General features: G+C 46.1%; 2 protein-coding genes across 3 annotated transcripts in view; one reads left to right on the top strand and one right to left on the bottom strand.

The window, feature by feature from the left end:
- The first annotated feature begins 401 nt into the window (after positions 1–401).
- slc25a26 (solute carrier family 25 member 26) lies at positions 402–9,882 on the top strand. The gene is made up of 2 exons (XM_044023377.1): positions 402–572; positions 9,247–9,882. Exons 1-2 carry the CDS (start codon positions 415–417, stop codon positions 9,341–9,343), a joined length of 255 nt encoding a protein of 84 aa, XP_043879312.1. The 5' UTR covers positions 402–414; the 3' UTR covers positions 9,344–9,882.
- A 1,752-nt stretch (positions 9,883–11,634) lies between these two features.
- The window catches only part of lrig1 (leucine-rich repeats and immunoglobulin-like domains 1), a 47,418-nt gene continuing 39,582 nt past the window's right edge, over positions 11,635–19,470 (bottom strand). The window contains exons 14-18 of one of the 2 annotated variants that reach the window (XM_044023375.1): positions 19,086–19,367; positions 16,964–17,398; positions 16,424–16,558; positions 15,477–15,764; positions 11,635–13,472 (exon numbers count right to left, since the gene is read on the bottom strand). In XM_044023375.1, coding sequence (XP_043879310.1) covers positions 13,270–13,472; positions 15,477–15,764; positions 16,424–16,558; positions 16,964–17,398; positions 19,086–19,367 — 1,343 coding nt within the window. In that variant the 3' untranslated portion in view covers positions 11,635–13,269. Of the gene's footprint in view, positions 13,473–15,193; positions 15,345–15,476; positions 15,765–16,423; positions 16,559–16,963; positions 17,399–19,085; positions 19,368–19,470 lie in introns of those variants that run through there. The other variant, XM_044023376.1, reaches the window with a different exon arrangement.

Raw genomic sequence — 19,470 nt, 5'->3', positions numbered from 1 at the left:
TTTAAGTAGTTTTTATTAAGTCAACATTAGTTAAGTGGCTTTTTTTCCCCTTCTTCCTCCACCTTGGGCTTGCACCTGCACGTACAATGCAGTCAGACGCTGACTGTGAGTAAGTGCCTCATACAACCTTCACAAAACCACAACTATCCCTTTAATGTGTTCCCCACTGCCCCTTTCTCTCCCCCTCTCCTCGCTGCTGCCACCTCCCACTCTCACTCGACCCTGTCTGGCCTCATCCGGCAGCTCTGCCTCTCCTCAGTGATGGATTAAAAACTCTAAGCCGTATTGTGTAAATAAAAGTGCCAGACTGACGTGTGTGTGTGTGTGTGTGTGTGTGTTTGAGTGGGCAAACGGCTGGGTGTGAGTGTGAGTGGGTGGGTGATGTAGGTGTCACCTGCGCTGACACAGCTGTGCATGATGGGAGACAGGAAGCGGAGGAGACGATCCATCCATCATCCCACCTCTGTTTTTTCTCCTCCTCTGTCTGTGTCTGTTCAGGCCGGGTCGAGCACAGCGAGCGGCAACATCCCGGTGGTTCTGCACGAGGTGTGGAAGAGCCGAGGCCTCACTGGGTGAGTGTTTGTCTTCATTCAGGGGAAAACATTCGAAGGCCAGGTGGGATTTGGCCCCCGGCGTGCCGCTCTCTCTGGGAACCGGAACCAGAACCAGAACCAGTCTGAGACATGGACACTCAAAACTCACACCATGAAAAACTGATACTGAAAACATTGTGCGCCAACGGGAGCACAAGGGAAAAAAAATCTGATTTAAGGCACTTAACAAAATACTTAATATAGTATATACTATCTTAAAATTATGTTTGCCACTTTATCTCACCATTTAAAAGCCTTTTCTGCCCAGAAACCCGTTTTTTTGGTGACACAGTTGATATACTGGATCTAATGTGTAATTTATAAATGAATTAATTAAAAATAAATACAAGTCCACAGCAGTGATGGGGATAAAATGCAGATTGGAGAGACAGACCCCCAAAAATCTTACAGTCAAGCAATTTTGTTGATAATTTTTACAGTTAAACTGTTCTTTTTCTTTTCCTTTTCATTGTGGTAAATGTGAACAAAGGATTTCAAACACCAAAGTCACAAAATAACACATTTAAAGTCACTGATGGAGGACAACTCCAACACCTCCTGTGTGCTGCGATGTAAAATCACTGATTTTCTCTGTGGGCTTTGGTGGTGGGACAGTGAAGGGTTCACATCGTGACACAAACAAGCTTGAAGGTCTTGTTTTCCTTGTGTCAGGGTGTAAGCACGTACAACCAAATTAGCACCCACTTCCTCACACAACCTGAACGATCCCTTTAAAAAACAACAACAATGACCTTCTTACACAGACACCCAGCACATTTAAATCATCTTTTACATGATCTGATTTAAATTTGGATCCCTCATTTAATCACGTTTGATGTTCGAGACATTATTCTCGAGGGGGGAGCAGGATGTGAATTTACAGCTGCGGCTGAAAAAAAAAAAGAGTAAAAAGCTTTTCCTGCCATCTTACTGTACAATCCCACTGATTAAGGTGCTGCAGGGGCCAAGTGGACGGGTTTATTTGAGTGTTTTGATGCGTTTATGATGCGTAGCAGACAGAGGGCCAGGTCTAATGGGGCCACAGAGGGCTGCCAGCACTAAAACAAACCCTCAGCCACAGTAAATAATTGGCCCGCTTGTGTACAAGCCACCGTCATTTAGTTAGGATGCACCTCGGACTAATGCTCGTTGCAGATTTGGTTTGGGCCCGGGCCAAACACCAGTGGGACGCCCCGCTCCCTCCCTGCCTTACAAACACACACTCATACACACATAACAAACACTGCCGAGCACCATTGTTTTGTTTGTGTAGCTGCCGCGCTGGAATCTAATCAGGGAAGAAATTACATTTCCGTTCTGCGTTTCAAAATGAGCCAAGGGGGGATTCTCCTCAGTCCACTTAAAACATCATTAACAGAGGCTGCGCTCGGTTTCAGTCGGAGACTCCGCGTTTGTTTGGAGACTCCAGAACAGTCTCGGTGAGGTGACCAAAGCTGCCAAACCCGGGACTGCAGGTCTCCTCACTGTAACAGAAACCACGTTCAGGAGAAGCCCTTGATGCCATGTGGTCCTCACCTCAACACCACACTGTGTACACAGTGATATTTCTCTCTCTCTGTTTAGTTTTTCGTCTCCTTCATCTCCACTAACCGACCTCCTGAGTTGAGGGGTACCTCTCTATTTACAGGGATTTTTAAACCTCCAGGGCATGGACCGGTACCAGGCCCTGGGCAGGGCTGAACCAGACCACAAACACCTAAAAAAGCAAGCCATCTGCAATGTGTTCTCTAATTTTTCTCAGTCACAGTCTCCGATAAAACGGCTCAGAGTTTGCATTGATAGTGAGGACTCACTAGATTTTTCTGGGAGAAAATTTGCAGTCTTAACCAGTAGGTGGCGGTAATCAGGAAACTGGAAAACCTGATCAATGACTGCGACTTCAACAATGTCTAGGAAGAAGACCGTAGATGTTCATCACATCAGGGTGTCCACAGAGGTCCACTACGGTCCATGTGTTGTAAATTCCCGTTGATCTGTGAATCCATGCTGACCCATACCAGTCACTTACAGACCAGTTATGTGGCGTGCTCTTGTTTTGGGCAAATGGGACAACTGAGAAGAAGGTAACCATGGAAACTTGCTTGGGATTATGTGAGGAGGATCCCAGGTACATTTAAGTGAAGACATAATCACATGCATGGAATGCTAGACTGATGCAGATCCTCATTTTAGCGTGATTTGGACTGTGGCCTAAAGGACTAAAGAAAGCAGATCTCTACGAACGTGGACTAAGGAAAGCAGATCTCTACGAACGTGGACTAAGGAAAGCAGATCTCCACGAACGTGGACTAAGGAAAGCAGATCTCCACAAACATGGACTGGACTAAAGAAAGCAGACATGGACTAAAGAAAGCAGATCTCCACGAACATGGACTAAAGAAAGCAGATCTCCGACTAAAGCAGATCTCCACTCCAGATCTTCACAAACGTGGACTAAAGGACGGACTAAGAAAGCAGATCTCCGAACATGGACTAAAGAAAGAGATCTCGGACTAAAGAAAGCAGATCTTGAAAGCAGATCTCCACGAACATGGACTAGAAAGCAGGGACTAAAGAAAGCAGATCTCCTAACGTGGACTAAAGAAAGCAGATCTCCACAAACGTGGACTAAAGAAAGCAGATCTTAAATCAGATCAGATAAAAACTCTTCGTCTCCTCTGTAACCAGAGAAGGTGGAGAAAAAGAAGTATAGAGAGCAAAGAGAAGGAGATGAGAGAATGAAATGCAGAGACAAAGGAGAGTGAGTAGAAAGTGATGGGTGGGGGTGGTGGTGGTGGTGGTGGTGGTGGCTGTTGTTCCACAGGGCCAAAGGCCTGGTGGTTGCGCTGGTGCATGTCTGATACAAATTGCTGGAGCTTTAAAGCTGTAATTATGGTAATAGGCCCAATTGCAGTGTAGTGAAGCTCTAAAGTGCTTCCATGTGTGCACCGTGCCCCAGAGACCCCGGTAAACCCCCACCACCACCCTCCACCCCCCAATAACCTGCACGACAACCAAAGTGCACCCGCAGTCATGTCAAAGCAAAGACTAATCGGCAGCATGTCCTCCAGGCTGTGTGTCAGCTTCTGGCCTCGTGTAAAACCATAATGGCAGAAAAGTAAACAAATTACGTGTTTGATGCAAAATATGTGCAACAAAAGCAGCGTGTGTCTGGCAGTTTGTGGTAAACCTTTAATGGTTCTTTTTATGGCGGCCACGACCTTCGCTTTTCAGTGGAGGAAGTTAAATTTAGAAAAGTGAGCACTTTCTTCTTTTTTTTAAAGCCCACACAATTCAAATATATAAAGTGGAGTCATAAAACTAATTTGGCTCACTGATGACACAGTGATGAGCAACTCTCTCCTCTCAACCTGTCTGCTCAAGTCAAACATGGACAGTTGTTTTTACCCCAGACTACATGTGTAGTAGTTTTGAAGTGCTTTAAGAAGCAAGAAACCATTTTTTTTTTATTACAAATCAATTTCCTGCCTTTCACGATAAAATCCAGATTCCAAACTGAAGGAGGAATTTCTTTCTTTCTTAATATTTGTTGCAGCTGCTTGAAGGAAGACAACAAACCAGAAACAAATGGAAACTCGAAACATGCCTTCAATGCTCCGAGAACGGACCACAGCTACTTCAAGTAATCGTTCATGCTTTTTTGATTGTGGTTGCATGAGGTTCTGACACAGAGGCATGAAAAAAAAACCACTTAAATAAAAAAGGCTCACTTAATAAAATACTGTAGTATACCTAGATTATGTTCATCTCACTGTGAGCAGCCTGTGTGTCGTTTTTAAACACATCACTCTCCTGCACCAAAGTCCATAGAGAAAATAATTGATTTAAGCTCGATGGGACACAGGAGCTGCTGGTGTGCTGCTGGCCCTGTTGTTCAGTCTGTGTCACTGATGTGAGTCTGAATGACAGATTTAAGTCAAACACTTAACACTTAAGTGAAAAAACAACTCATTTTAACTAACTAATGGAGGCAGAAGCAAGTCATCGACTCTTATTCGCTGTAATGTAAAATTGATGATTTTCTCAATGGACTTTGGTGCGAGGAGTCAACACTTCAGTTTACAGTTGGAAAAAAGTGACACAAATCTGTCTTTCTGTGTCTCTGGTTCTTAGTACCTCATTCAACCACACTTGATGAAAAACCTGAACTGTCCCTTTAAAGTTGAACCACCCTAAGAATGAAGCCATTATTGATTTAAACATTTTGTGAAGTCTGGCCGTTGGTCTATATTTGGATCAGAGGAAACATTATTCCATGAAAAATAGCAAAGTCAATAGTCATTCACTTTTAAATTAATGTTTTAAAAAGGGCGAAATAAATCAAGTTAATGAGTGAAAATGTCTGCCAGTGTGATCGTATCACAAGGAATAAACAAAAGAAAGAGGAAAAAAAACCTTATTTGGATTATAACCTGGATTGTTCAACTGCAGTGGGACTGAGATGAAGACAAGTTCAAGAACGTCCTTCGTTTGGAGTTTGAATTTGCTGAATTGCTTCTTTTATTTTTTACCCAAGTGTTTTAACATCTGTGTGTTTTTTTTGACTTATCAATATCATGCACCTTTCCTTTTCTTGGTCCATGAAATCTAAGCACAGGAATGTTTAAAACATCAAAACGTCCCCATTTTTTGACGAAGAACCACACAAGTTACAACCCGTCTGTTTCTTTTTAATGCGTCCTGTGAGCGAGTCACAGAAATGAATAAAGGCTGTTTATTGCAACTTCAGCATTGTTCCTATAAAAAGTGCCAGAACTTTTCTCTTTCTTTCTTTCTACATCGGAAGATTTCCACTTGTCTCTCTTCTCCAAAAGCGCCAGCATCTTTAAAACTTGAAGCCAAGGCCCTTCTATCTTTCTTTCTTTCTTTCTTTTTTTTGGGAGCTCATCTTCTCTGCCATTTGTTCCCGTAAAACCTTCAAACTATTTTTAGTGCCGTTCCTCAGGAGAGATGATTGGCGGACAGCGGGTGGGGGAGTGGGTTGACAGTTCAGGGTGTGAGGGCGTGATGTCAGAGTGAGTCAGGAAGCCAAGGGGAATGTTCTGAGTCCACAGGTGGACCTGATCCCTGACAGGAAATGTAACGCCAGTCCAGAGCGGAGACAAAACACGAGTGTTGAGTTTAAAATTAGTCGATTTCTCACACTGCTGGTATTCACACGAGAGGACTTGTTGTGTCTGCTGCCATTTCATATAACTTGTCCAGCTGTCCGTCCTTTTGTCACTGTCGTGTTGTAAGAACCCACAATCTGAGTCATGACCAAGTCTACAGAGACCAAGACCAGGATTTGTAGGGACTGAGTCACAGCAGGACCAAGACTTTTAAGGATTGACTCGTTAGGATTAAGAATTTTAGGACTAAGACCTAAGACCAAGACGTGGTCAAGCCCTTTAGAGACTGAGACAAGGCCAAGACTCTTAGGGACTGAGACACATGACCAAGACGTTTAGGAACTAAGAGAAGACTTAAGACTTTTAGGGATGGACCAAGGAAAGACCAAACATTTTTGGGATGGAGGACAAGAAAAGAGCAAGACTTTCAAGACTTCAAGACGTGACAGGACCAAGACTTTTAAGGGATTGAGACCAAGACAAAACCATGATTTTTAGCGGCCAAAACTAACACAAGACCAACACTGACTCTCTGTGAGTAAATGGGGGACAGGGAGGGACTGAAACGAGGGACTCTAACTGAAATGATTCATAGATCTAAATCTTTCATCCAATCACAACAATAATTTCAGTCAATAAATCAGTTGCGATTCCTGAGTTTTCTTTATCTGTGATCGAGACATGTCAAAAAACCCACAACACTACTTCACTGTTCTCTGTCTGTCTGTCTGTCTGTCTGTGTGTGGTTGGATTTTGATCAGCTTTGGCTCATATTTAATATTGTCGTGTGAGTAATGCTGAGTCGTCGCCTGGAGCAGAGCGGCGGGTTAGGTTTCAGCAGATGATGATGGAAAGAGCAGGCTGAAGGGCAGGACAACCATCTCTGACTAATGTCTCCACATTTATGCAAAGCATTTACAGTAGTCCAAGCTTACGCAAACACACTTGGTCTCTCTCTCTCTCTCACACACACACACACGCACACCCTTTGTGTCTCAATCACTCATCGCCTGTGCTCGGCTCATCCTTTTCCCCGGTCGTCCTTCAGGAACACCTGATCTGGGCCGAGGTATTCTGAAACCTGGTTGAGATGTTTGGGAGATTCGTGACAGGGATGGAGTCTCGTTGCCTCGCACAGATTTATAGCTGACAATGTGATGAACAAGCACGTTGTGACCTAAATTGTACAAGTGAAGTGAAGAGCTGCACTTAAATGTACAGGATGTGATTTATGCCGCTGGTGGTCCGTCAGACTAAACAAAAACAAAGGGTCTAGTTTGATAACGTCTGGAATAGTGGTGGGTCCAAGTATCGATTTGGTGATATGTCGTCGTCCCTGCCTCATGCAAATATCGATGTTTTAATTAACAAATTAAGATGCTCTGAAGTAAACAGTCCCTGCAGCGTCACCATGCCATGTCTCCACACGGTGGCGCTGCTCAAATGAATGAGGGGAACTTGGGTGGAAGTTTACAGCGGGATAATGGTGGAGAAAGCTATGTTAAGAGACGCTCCATCCATGTTCAATACATAGACTTTATGACCTTAGACCTTTGTACTCTATGTTGTGAATAAACAGAGAAGTCCTGTTTTCTTCAGTTAGATATCGCGATGTATCGCTGATTGTATTCATCGTCGCAGAATCGTTGTATCGTGATATTCTTGGTATCACTGCCCATGTATCGTGTACCGTATCGTATCGTAAAGGTTCCCTGTGATTCCAACCTCTAGAGGCAGCGTTGGATCATGGGGATTACTTGGAAGGCTGTTGGTTTAAGGGCCAAGGGCCAAGGGTTGGGGTGCCCATGAGCAAGGCACCCAATCTGCCATTGCATAGATAAGTGTTGCCCACTGCTCCTGTGTCCGGCCTATATGTGTTCACGACTGGTTTAGTAGGTATGGGTTAAATGTTGAGGTCAAAATGTGCAAAAATGTCACTAATTCTAATTCTAAAACTAACCTGCTGGTGGAGTTAGAGAAAGTCTGAAGGATTCACCATCATCTCGCCGTCATGGATTCATGTTTGTAGTAATAGAGACTTTTCTGTCTGGATCGACGTGGCGAACAAGTACAAATAAAACATCATCTCCAAAGTCTTGTAAAACTGCAAATGGACAGAAACACAAAAGTAGTAACACACACACACACACACACAGATGTTGACTGCAGACGGACATTTTGTGTGTTTCACATACTTTCTCTTCACTCACACACACACACATCCATAAACACACAATCGTTGTCATCCATCACATCTGGCTTGGATGTGTCCAGACCATGTGAGTGTGGAGGCGTTTGGCAGACAGAAGGTGTTGGTAGGCAAGTTCATGGACAGAAATGGGGAAAATGGAGAGAAATGGGAAAATAAACGGAGAGATGGAGAGAGAGAGAGAGAATGGTAGATGAACAGATGGGATGGAGCTAGCACGTGTCTGCGAGGTGGATGACGCAGCAAGAAAAAGACACGGGCGAGAAATCCCCAAACGTCGGAGCCAGCTGAGGGGGCTGTCGCTGGACAGCGAGGCGGGAGAGAAGTGGATAGATGGACAGTAGAAGGACATGTGTGGATGTCATCTGGCCATCAGTCATGCACTGAAAGAGAGGGAGGGAGAGCAAGAGGAGGGGAGGGGAGCCTCCAGGGAGCCCCCACAGTGGGGGCTTGAAGCTTAATCCCAAAAACAGCTGTGCGTAGTGGGGAGGGTGGAGGTGGAGGCGGGTCCCTGGACGATGGGTGCTCTCTTTCTCATGTCCCGTCACATCTTCTGACCTCTGCTGCGTCAGCGTTTGTCTTTCTGAGGTCCCATATCTGGATCTTGGACCCGTGGTCCTCTTTTTTTAAGTGACTCATGGTCAACTCGCTTCCATGGGGCCGTCAGTGCCCCATGCGCGAGGCCTTGTTCCCAGCAAATCCTGATTAACACGCAGTCAAGTGACTCTTTCAAATTAGTTGAGCAACAGAAAAGGACAGAACAAAGTGTTGCTCAATACTTTTCCTCTCATGTTATGAACTTTTAGAAGATTCTTTTCTCACGGAGACACCCAATATTGTCCCTCAATCCTGTTCCTCATTCACTTTAAATGGAGTGCTGTCAAATGTGTCAACTGTATAAGTTGACACATTCAGAGACATATAAGTTCAGAGATTTGTAGTTAGTACAACATATAAAGCAAATACACCAAAAGATGCTAGCCAATCAAATCGCCTTTGTAGATTTATCTCAAAGTCCAGAACAAAGGTCTCGGACAAGGTTTTTCTCCCTGTGGCCACAATGTCTTTGTTGAACAAAGTTCTCCCAACATCACATTTCTATCACTTTAGCAACATTAGCAACTCTTGCTATGTGCTCGGCCATGACGGAAGCTGTTCTGCTAAATTCTGGTCGAGAGCGAGCATCGAGAGCTTCCACCTTCAAACGTTAGAGCGATGCGTGAACGTGAGTCGTGCTGCTGAAATTTGAATTTAGCGGAGAATTTTGTGAATTATGTTAAACTGAAATAACGTTCTTCATTTTTCTCTGCAGCCTGTTTGCAGGTAGCATACCGAGGATAACCTTCATCAGCGCGGGGGGTTTCATCTTCCTGGGAGCTTACGAGAAGGTCCGCCGCACTCTGCTATAGAAGCCCCGCCCTCTGGGTCCGTGGTGGAAGAGCGTCGGGATGAACACCTCCAGGGGGCAGCACCTCCGTCCAGTGAAGGCAGGGCCGTGCCTCCAAGAAACAAGAGAACAGCTACGAGGGAAGCAGACTGAACTCGACAAACGCCGGTGTCTCTTCTTTAGCTGCCGTAGACGAGCTGTGAAGGATTTTTGCTGCGGTGCAGAACTTTGGATTATTTCTGTTCTTCTTCTGCCTTTGTTTGGTCTTCTTTAACAGAAATGCTGTGGTCTTTATTCACAGACTCATCTGGGGGTGGGTGTCCATTACGGGTCAATTTAGAGTATGTCATTTGCATATTCCCCTAATCTGTATGTTTTTGGACTGCGGGAAGGAGGAAAACCCCACACACACACGGGGACAACATGCAAACTCCATGTTATTATTATCATCATCATTATTGATCATGACAAAAATAAGAGTTACCATTTATCACTGAAGCAACCTTTTTAACACGCCCAACAAAAACAACAATAAAATATGAATCATGATAAACAGGCAAACTTTCCTCATTTATTTCATTGTTTTTTTGTGTCTGTTCTTAAAATAAAATGTTTTCTAGACATTTGTTTGGATTTTAAAAGAAATCACACACTGCAGCTTTAATGTTTCTTAGGGATGAATTTAAGACCCTCTTGTTTCTCTGTGCTTTTCTGATGACGCTTCTACGATGTTTCATCATCGTTTTTAACACTTTATCCATAATTTTCTCCTCTGTTTTAATTGCAGCCACCGTTAAAGAGTTCAAGAGTCACTGAGGAAAGAGACGCAGTAAAATCTCGTTCACCGAAGCACGACTGAGCTCATCTGCACCTGCAGGAGCGTCTGTAAATCTATATTTGATTTGGTCGAGGTTTTGTGGATTATGTTGAACTTTTGCAGATTTTTACTGTAAATCTGGTTAAAAGTGGAGTGAAATAAAGTGACACCGTTTATGTTGTTAAATACTTCAGATTTAAGGTGAATAATAGGTTTATGGTGCATTCATAGTAGCTCAGAATTCCCTACTCGGAAATTTGATTCACATTGGATAATAATTACGACGACTTCTTTGTTTCACGGTAAATAAGTCGTACACATTTTACTGCTTCATTCTCGTCCGTAGACGTGTTATTTTACGACGTTTGCACGTGTAGAGCGGTTCGTTGTCCGACTTCTCCGCTGGAACACGCTGAACCGATCGGGGCTGATGTCACTGAACCAGTTTTCTCAGTTCCGATGTAAATGTGACGCAGCGTTAGCCTCAGTGAATCATGACTCAGCAGATTACAGAAGGCGCTTTGTCACGACCCTCAGTGCAGCCAGTTTCAACAGCTCGGAGCTTCAGGGAGTTAATGTTGCTCACAACATTAACTCTGTTTTCATGTGTGTGTTTTTGTTGTGGCACCAACAATAGTCTGTGTGTGTGTGTTTCTGGTATTACTCATTTTGTGGGGACAAGTCCTCATAAGACGTGTTGTATGGTTAGGTTAAAGTCAGTGTGAGTCAATGTAAGGTCCTCTGAAGTCATGGAAACCAGACTGTGTGTGTGGATGAAGGTCTCTGAGTTTCATGTCTTTGTTTCAGGCGAGCGGCACTAAATGCTAACTCAGCCGCTAGCAGGTGTAGCGATGACGACCTGCAGTTTGAACATGTGACCTGATTGACCCCGCCTCCTCTGTGGACAGTGTTAAGTTCAGGTGTGAACACACACACACACACACAAATATTTATTGAAAGTCTGGGTCTTGTTTTGGTCTTTGTCTCTAAAAAGACTTGGTCTTGTCTCAGTCTTGGTCACTGAAAGTCTGGGTCTTGTTTTGGTCTTTGTCTCTAAAAAGACTTGGTCTTGTGTCAGTCCTTAAAGGTCTTGTCTTTTTTTTCCTCTGTCCCTGTTTTGGTCGTCTTGTCTCAGTTTCGGTCCTTGAATGACTTGCTCTTGTGTCAGTCCTTCAGAGTCTTGGTCCTGTCATGTCTCAGTCCCTCAAATATTTTGTCTTAATCTCTAAAAGACTTAAAAGGTCTCGTCTCAGTCTCGGTCCTTTTAAAGACTTGGTCTTGTGTCAGTCCTTAAAACTCTTGAACTTGTCTTTTCTTAGTTGAAAGTTTTAGTTTTGTCCTTAAAATTCTTAAAGAGACAAGAGCGACAAAGACAAAGATCGTACAGGGAAAGTCTTTTTCCCGCGTGGATTATAAATCCCAAATCTGTCCCCAGCGTTGTCCACTCGTGATCGGATTTCTGAGTCTGAGCGAGACAGAAGAAGCAAACACTGGTCTTAATAACAAAATGTGATTTTTATTAGACACTTCAACGCCATGTTAGACTTCAGCGTCTGTAGCTTTGACACTGGCACTAAAAAACCGTTTCAGACACAAGTTTGTTTCAACAATAAATTACTCTGAACATCAACTCGCTCCTCGCTTCCGTCTTCTTGTCCCTTTTTTTTTTTTTTCCTTTCAACCTGCTGACACTGGGATTGGTGGAACCAGAGGACACGTGTCCTCCACACGGGGGACAATCTCTAATCTGCGTTATTCCTCTCACGTTTTGGTTGGAGCTCGTTTTTCACAACGTGATACTGAGAAGGTGTTTGTGGTGTGACTGAGGTGGAACGACAGAGGAACTTTACAGCAGTAACATAACGACACAGTTCATCCTCCTCCTCCCTCTTCCTCCCCCCTCCTCCCCCTCCTCCTCCGTTTGTTTTTGTCCTATTTTTTTTGTATAAAAATTCAAACCAGAAGGATTTTGGCCAATTGCACTTTGCTGCTTCTGAAGTGACGTTTGTCATTTATTGGCTTTTACAGCTTCACAAGTTCCAGCTCCGGCTCCAGATCTCAGGCTCCAGCTCACGTTTGGATGAAAACTTGAGCCAAAGTCACTTTGACGGCAAGAAAGAACAAAACCTGACTTGAGTGACGAAGACGATTCTTACGTCTAAAACCAGCTCAGAGCAGCGTTGCAGTAACGTGTGGTTTTGAGCCTCAAATGTTCCAGAACGTACCGACTTTACGACGTAACCGCGTCAAAAATACGTTGAAAAAAAGTCCCGTGGGCAGATTTCTTCGTACAAAATCTGCTTCTTTGTGAAGTGAGTATAAAAAAAGTGCTTCAAACATCGTACCGTGAACCATGTGACCACTGGACATCAAACTCTCTTCCTTCATACGATAACGAGAGCGAACCGCGTTTGGCAGCATTTTTACAGGAAAGAAAGAAGAAGAAAAAAAACATTCAAGTGCTATCAAGTGTTTTTTTTTTTGCTGTTGTTTAGTTGCGATAAAAATGATCCGTCGCCAAACGTCTCTCTCGATAAAATGCGTTCTTTGATCATGCAAATAAGGCACCGCAGCTGAATGTTGGTAAAAGCTGAAAAGGCTGTTTTTGTAGTTGTTGTTTTTAGTTTTTGAATAAAAATAAAAATACCATCACTCCTTTTTTCTTTGTCATGCACATAAATTCAAATACTCTTTTTTTTGTAAAAGCTATATAATATATAATATATAAGAAAACTCTTATGTACAGTCAAATGTCCAAAGGTATTATTTCTCCTTTTTTCCGCCCCCTGCATTTACATACACTGTAAAAAAATTCCCTACATTTACATGCTTCAAATGCAAGTCACATTTCTTTTCTTTAGAGCTAGAATTTTTATTGGTCACCTCCCAGGGGAAGGTTTATAACTATGTACAGCTGATACGCTCAGATGGGACGCCACCCACACAAGCTCCGCCTTCAAACTCCGGAAGCCCCTCCCCCGCGGATTCCTCCTCCTGGCGCTCGCGGTCAGTCCAGATCCAGGAGGCTCAGGATCGACGATCGCCTCGATTTGAGGTAGCAGTTTTATTTCCCAGTGCAAAAAAAATATGTTTTCCCCAAAAATGTCCAAATCCTCGAGTCCATGTTTCTGCTAGTCGCTGGCTCTCCTGAGGGGGGCGCTCTCGCTGTCGGAGGCTCTGTGGGCGTGTCCGTTGGACAGTAGAGTCTGCCTGAGCTCGTGCTCACAGTCTGTGTCGGGGTGAACGTGGTTCGTCGCCGTGGGCAGCTTCACCGGCTTGTGGAAGGAGTCTTCCTCCAGTGGTGGACACGTCGGCGTCTGTCCCGCTGTCCTGACTGAGGGACACATGGACGGAGAAGGTGGAGTTAGAAACTGTGACTGCGATGACACATTTATGACAAATTCACACTGATGGACTTTAAGAGTCTGAGACTCTGCAAAGAGTTCAGGGACTCGAGGACTCTGGAGGCTCTGCAGACTCTAGAAATCCTGCAAAGACTCTAGAGACTCTGCAAAGACTCTAGAGACTCTGCAAAGACTCTAGAGACTCTGCAAAGACTCTAGAGACTCTGCAAAGACTCTAGAGACTCTGCAGACTCTAGAAATCCTGCAAAGACTCTAGAGACTCTGCAAAGACTCTAGAGACTATGCAAAGACTCTAGAGACTCTGCAGACTCTAGAAATCCTGCAAAGACTCTAGAGACTCTGCAAAGACTCCAGAGACTCTGCAAAGACTCTAGAGAAGACTCTAGAAATCCTGCAAAGAAGACTCTGCAGACTCTAGAGCAAGAGAACTAGAAATCCTGCAAAGACTCTAGAAATCCTGCAAAGAGACTCTGCAGACTATAGAAATCCTGCAAAGACTCTAGAGACTCTGCAAAGACTCTAGAAATCCTGCAAAGACTCTAGAGACTCTGCAAAGACTCTAGAGACTCTGCAAAGACTCTAGAGACTCTTCAAAGACTCTACAAAGACTCTGCAGACTATAGAAATCCTGCAAAGACTCTAGAGACTCTGAAAAGAGCCTTAATGTTCCAGAACGTTCCGACCTTTCAACTTTGTCAGACTCTGCTAAGACTCCAGAGACGCTGCAAAACTGAAAACGATAAGTGAATTAATAAAATAAATGGATTCATTATCAAAGTAGTGGACAATTAATGTAGTCATCTATGAATCACTGCAGCTCTTGTTGTTGCATCAGTGATTTTTAATCTTCTTAAATGTCTTTGTTTTATTATGACAATAAAAACTCTCTGTAGACGAACACACTGTACTTTGAGCTCCGGGACACAGAGGTGGTGGAATGTGTGTGCAGGTCTGTGTGGACCTGTGGAGGTGAGACTTGGTATTTGGAGGCCAATTCCTCTGGTTCTACTTCGTGGTTAGGGACGCTCAATCTCAGAACAGGCCCTGACGTGCAGCAGCAGCAGCAGCAGCAGTTACAGCAGCAGCAGCAGTAACAGCAGCAGCAGCAGTTACAGCAGCAGCAGCAGCAGCAGTTACAGCAGCAGCAGTTACAGCAGCAGCAGCAGTAACAGCAGCAGCAGTAACAGCAGCAGCAGTTACAGCAGCAGCAGCAGCAGTAACAGCAGCAGTTACAGCAGCAGCAGCAGTAACAGCAGCAGTTACAGCAGCAGCAGCAACAGCAGCAGCAGTAACAGCAGCAGTTACAGCAGCAGCAGTTACAACAGCAGCAGTAACAGCAGCAGTTACAGCAGCAGCAGCAACAGCAGCAGCAGTAACAGCAGCAGTTACAGCAGCAGCAGTTACAGCAGCAGTAAGCAGCAGCAGCAGCAGCAGCAGCAGTAACAGCAGCAGCAGTAACAGCAGCAGCAGTTACAGCAGCAGCAGCAGCAGCAGCAGTTACAGCAGCAGCAGTAACAGCAGCAGCAGTTGCAGCAGCAGCAGCAGCAGTTACAGCAGCAGCAGTTACAGCAGCAACAGCAGCAGTTACAGCAACAGCAGCAGCAGCAGTTACAGCAGCAGCAGCAGTAACAGCAGCAGCAGTTACAGCAGCAGCAGTAACAGCAGCAGCAGCAGCAGTTACAGCAGCAGCAGTAACAGCAGCAGAGGACAAACTCTGGCTGCGTTCTGTCTCCCGAGGGCTCGTGGGAGAAGCAGCTATGAGACACTGTCACATGTCAGAGGAGTCGATCCATCAACGATGGCGTTGAAAGGAAATCGCTGAGACTTGGTCACGGAATCACCTGAGAGAAACGATATTCTAAGATAAACTGAAAGAGTTTGAGGCTTGGAGGAAGTCCAGTGGATGTATGACTGCGTTAATTAGTTTTTGATTACACAACGTTTGCAATCCGACGCCTCTCCGCTCGTCTTACCGTTTCTGTCGTGGTGGTTTCCTTGTAACGTGTTGTGGCTTTTGGGGAACGTGGATCCCTGGACGTCCTTCCGGACGCCGTTGGGTGTCCCGTTGCAGAGCGGCGCGGCAGGCGAGCCCGCGTCACGGTGCTCCGCTTGGTAGAAGTTGGAGTACGGCGGCGGCAGAGAGTACTGCTGGTACTCGTTGGCTCCGGCGGGGCCGTAGCTGTGCGTCAGGTAGTCTGAGTCTTTGGTGTAGTTGTTACCGTTTTCCAAACAATCTGTGCAAACGACTGCGCCGTCGAAACCTGCAGACAGAAGATCACCACAGTCTGCTGTGAATACTCCTGACGCTGACCTCTCACACACACACACACACACACACACTCACACTCACACTCACACACACACACACACACACACACACACACACACTCACACACACACACACACACACACACACACACACACACACACTCACACACACCTCACACTCACACACTCACACACACACTCACACACCACACTCACACTCACACACTCACACTCACACTCACACACACACACACACACACACTCACACACACACACACACACACACACACACACTCACACACACACACACACACCTCACACACTCACACTCACACACTCACACGCACACACACACACACACACACACACACACTCACACACACACACACACACACACACACACACACACCACACTCACACACTCACACTCACACTCACACACCTCACACTCACACTCACACACACACACACACACACACACACACACACACTCACACACACACCACACACACACACACACACACACACACACACTCACACACACACACACACACACACACACACACACACACACACACACACACTCACACTACTCACACACACACACACACTCACACACACACACACACACACACGAGCAGAGACTAACTACCTGCTGTGTCCACGACGTGTCCGTTGGGCTGAGGTCCAGCGCCGGCCTCCACGCGGATGCACACGTCCTGACGCTCAGACAGAGTTCCCTGGGACGAGAGGTAACTGGGCACGTCGGGGGGGACGATGGTCTCGTCTGCGACAGACACAAAACAACCAGGTTGTGAGTTGATTTCCACTTAAACGAGATCATTTGGGGGTTTTGAAGTTTTGTGACGAAAACTCATCAACTCTCCAACATCTACATCCACGTCACTGTGTTTAGACATTAAATCACTGATTTTCTTCATGGACTTTGAGAAGTTTAGACGTTTTGTGAAGTGTTTAAAATGATCATAGAATCATTTTGGTTTGAGGACAAAATTAGACATTTGAAATAATCAACATTAACATTTTAGGGACCAAAGAACGACTAACTTAATTAGTAGAAAATCCTGAATCATGGCCCTAAAATCATTATTTGTGCTGTTTATTTTTAACGATCATTTACTTTAAATATGTGTGACAAACAGACGTTAGCCTCACGTTAGCGTGAACTCACCCGTGTTGGTGACGCTGCACTCCTCGCTCTTCTTCCTGGTCTGGTAGATGATGCACACCCACACCAGCGACGTCACCACGATGCTGGTCACCACGGCGATGACGATGATCCCGATGGTGACGGTGCTGGGGCCCGACGCCGCGGCGCACGGGCTCCTGCGCTGCGTCACCACCAGCTGGCTGTGCGCGCGCTCCGTGCCCAACGTGTTGGACATGAGGCAGGTGTAGCGGCCGGCGTCGTCCAGGGAGGCGGAGCCTATGACCAGCAGCTGGTTCCCCGGGGTGAAGTGGTGCCGCTCGGACGGGCGCAGCGGCTGGTCGTTGCGTAGCCAGGTGATGCGCGGCGGCGGGCTCCCCAGGGCCTTGCACTGCAGGGCCACGGTGTCGCCGACCACCACGCTGCGGTCCTCCAGGTCCTGAGCGAGGTGGGGGGTTTCTGCGGGAGACACCAGAGAGCAGGATCCCTGAGGGTCAGCGCTTTCTTTTACTCCATTGTTATTCTGCCGCGTCCACGTTTTACATTTCTGCTCTCAGGTTTCTGCTTTGTTCTCTCTGTGGGATCAACGTGATCCAGACAGACAGACAGACAGACAGACAGACAGGCAGGCGGGCCTTTTTTTTAAACAAAGAAACACAATTTTACCTAATATGATTTTTTTTCTTAGAAGTAAGTGAACGCAGCATCGTGCTAAGAAAACGCTGTAGTTTATATGCCAGGCCTGTAGGTGGCACTGTGACGCTCTTAAACTCAATTTCTAACATTTGTCGCATTGTGAACGACAAGCGTTGAGTCGAAGTGCTTTAAGACGACATGTAATAAGACCAATGTAAGAACAGAGGACTTTTACTGGACCAGGAGTCCTCATGGAGACTTAAAAACCTGGTCCTAACAAGGCTAAGTTTAAGGCCACAGATGGCATGGTTTCAGGAAGTATCTCCCTCCACGGCCTGTAAGTGGTGCTGTAACACCGTTAAACAGACAGTAAATGTTGTTGTCACGCGGGGTTAAGGGTCAGGGAGGTGGGGCTATGACATCATCGTCTTACTAAAGTAGTGTATTCACTCGACACAGTTTCCATGTGGACTCGACGTCTCCCTGGCAACAAAAAGTCAACGTTTTTAACTAAACTGTGTGGACTGAGTTTAAGACTTAAGATTTAATTTGAATTCTGGTTTAAGATTAGGATTAAAGTTTAGTTTCTGTTCTAATGAGTGTGTGAAGAAGAAAGTTTGAGTGTCTGTCTGTGTGTGTGTCTGTCTGTCTGTCTGTGTGTGTGTGTGTGTGTGTCGGCCTCTCCTCTCACAGTGAGCACTTCCCATCACAGTGGGACGCACACAGATTAAGAGATCTCACTTAACCCACTTCAGCCCCTCACTCTTCTATCAAGACTTTCTCCATCAATCCCCCACCCCACCCTCCTCCCACCTTTCTTTTAAAACCTTCCCACACACACACACACACACACACACATTCTCTCTCCAACCATTCCAGTTCTTCTTTGGCTCCCATTTTTCTTCCCTGCCACTCTTTTCCAGACAGGGCCCCTCAACTGTAGACCCCCCCCCCCCCACCCCCGGCCTTTCTCACAGACCGTGCACTGGTCTCTCTCTCTCTCTCTTGGTCTCTCTCTCTCTCTGTCCCTCTCTCGCTCGGTCTCTCTCTCGCTCTGTCTGTCTCTCTCTCTGTCTGTCTGTCTGTCTGTCTGTCTCTCTTGTTGTCTCACAAGTCTCACAACATGCTGCTGAAATACCTTCAGGTACGTGGTGTTCGCTGACAAAGACGATGTACATGATGGTGACAGGAGCGCGGGCTCCATTTTGTTTGATTGAACCGTGTAAAACAATAAAGCGTGAGCACTGAGGCCTGCAGTGAAGCAGCCGTGACTGTCCCTCCCACCGAGACAAGAGGGGGAGGGAATGCCTAACAAACACCCTTCTATGAGTGCCTCTCACTCCTCCACCCCCAGCCCTTTGACCCCCAACTGTGACCTCTGACCCCTGACCCTGCAGCAAGGCCACAGCTGCCCGAGAACAAATATAAAGCGGCTCATTCTGCAAAAACCTCGTTTAAATCCCAGCTGAGCGCACAGGGGAAAAACCACGGGACAGGAAGTGGCTCTTACCCAGGACGGTGAGCGTGGCGTTGGCAGAGATGGTGCCCGCCGTGTTCCTGGCCGTGCAGCTGTACACGCCCATGTCCTCCGGCTTCACGTCCATGATGAAGAACACGTCGTCTTCGGGCATGACGTGCATGCGGCGCTCGCGGGCGGCCGGGAAGTCGGTGCCGCCGTCCTTCTGCCAGGCGATCTGCGGCGACGGGTGTCCCTCGGCGGCGCACTCCAGCCGGGCGGGGTGGCCCGTCCGGATGGTGCTGTCCTTGGGGGTCTTGACAAAGGACGGGAGGACTGTGGAAGAGAACAGGAAGACTGTTTACAACGCAGCAGGATCTTCAGATTCCAGTCAGAAAAGGCCGTCTAATGTTCAATATTGTCAAAGATAGAGATTTGA

Source organism: Solea senegalensis, linkage group LG4 (genome assembly GCF_019176455.1).
Source record: "Solea senegalensis isolate Sse05_10M linkage group LG4, IFAPA_SoseM_1, whole genome shotgun sequence".
NCBI classification, from domain to species: Eukaryota; Metazoa; Chordata; class Actinopteri; order Pleuronectiformes; family Soleidae; genus Solea; species Solea senegalensis.
The sequence above is the reverse complement of the archived record's forward strand: the minus strand, read 5'-3'. Positions and strand labels throughout refer to the sequence as shown.

What these genes read in the sequence shown, in the direction of transcription:
- slc25a26 (XM_044023377.1), top strand. Translation starts at nt 415, where the DNA reads ATGATGGGAGACAGGAAGCGGAGGAGACGATCCATCCATCATCCCACC. An exon ending in AAGAGCCGAGGCCTCACTGG is followed by an intron (nt 573 to 9,246) that starts GTGAGTGTTTGT and finishes TTTTCTCTGCAG; the next exon opens with CCTGTTTGCAGGTAGCATAC.